The following is a 505-nucleotide window of genomic DNA, read 5'->3' as shown; positions in this document are numbered from 1 at the left end:
CCGAGGCGGCGGCGGCGGCGGCGGCGGCGGCCGACTGCAGCTGGTGGCCGGCCAGCTCGTACACGTGGTGGTGGCCCAGCGGGTAGGGGAAGCCCACCACGCCGCCCAGTGAGCCCCCGAACTGGGCATGCGGGTGCTCCAGGAGGCGGCCGTCCATCATCTCGCGCGGGGGGCCGGCGGGGCCGGCGGCGGGGCGCGGGGGCGCGGGCCGGGGCCGGGGCGGGCCAGCGGCGGGAGGCGCGGACGGCGGCGGCGGAGACAGGGACCCGGAGCCCTACACATGCTTCGCCCGCACTCCGGCGCTTTACTTTATCAACATCCAGCTCCCGATAATTAGCCGCGGCCCGGGGAATTTGGGACCAATAAGAAGCGCTAATCGGCTCTGACGTCAGAGGCGTGCTGGGTGCAAGGAAACGTTTTCCATATCGATTGCTAATTATACCTGACATGCACCTCAATAAACAGTATCAGGAACTGTCACAACAAGACGGGGGGAGGGGCGCGG

The 505-nt window shown here is 69.1% G+C and overlaps 1 protein-coding gene across 1 annotated transcript in view; it reads right to left on the bottom strand.

The window, feature by feature from the left end:
* UNCX (UNC homeobox) overlaps positions 1-160 on the bottom strand; it is a 3,869-nt gene extending 3,709 nt beyond the window's left edge. The window contains 1 exon segment of the mRNA XM_007467086.1: positions 11-160. Within this exon segment, the coding sequence (XP_007467148.1) occupies positions 11-160 (150 nt within the window).
* Between the last annotated feature and the right edge of the window lie 345 nt (positions 161-505).

The sequence above is a fragment of the Lipotes vexillifer genome, unplaced genomic scaffold, assembly GCF_000442215.2.
Source record: "Lipotes vexillifer unplaced genomic scaffold, Lipotes_vexillifer_v1.1 scaffold1701, whole genome shotgun sequence".
Classification (NCBI taxonomy): Eukaryota; Metazoa; Chordata; class Mammalia; order Artiodactyla; family Lipotidae; genus Lipotes; species Lipotes vexillifer.
This window is presented reverse-complemented; position numbering and strand designations above follow the sequence as displayed.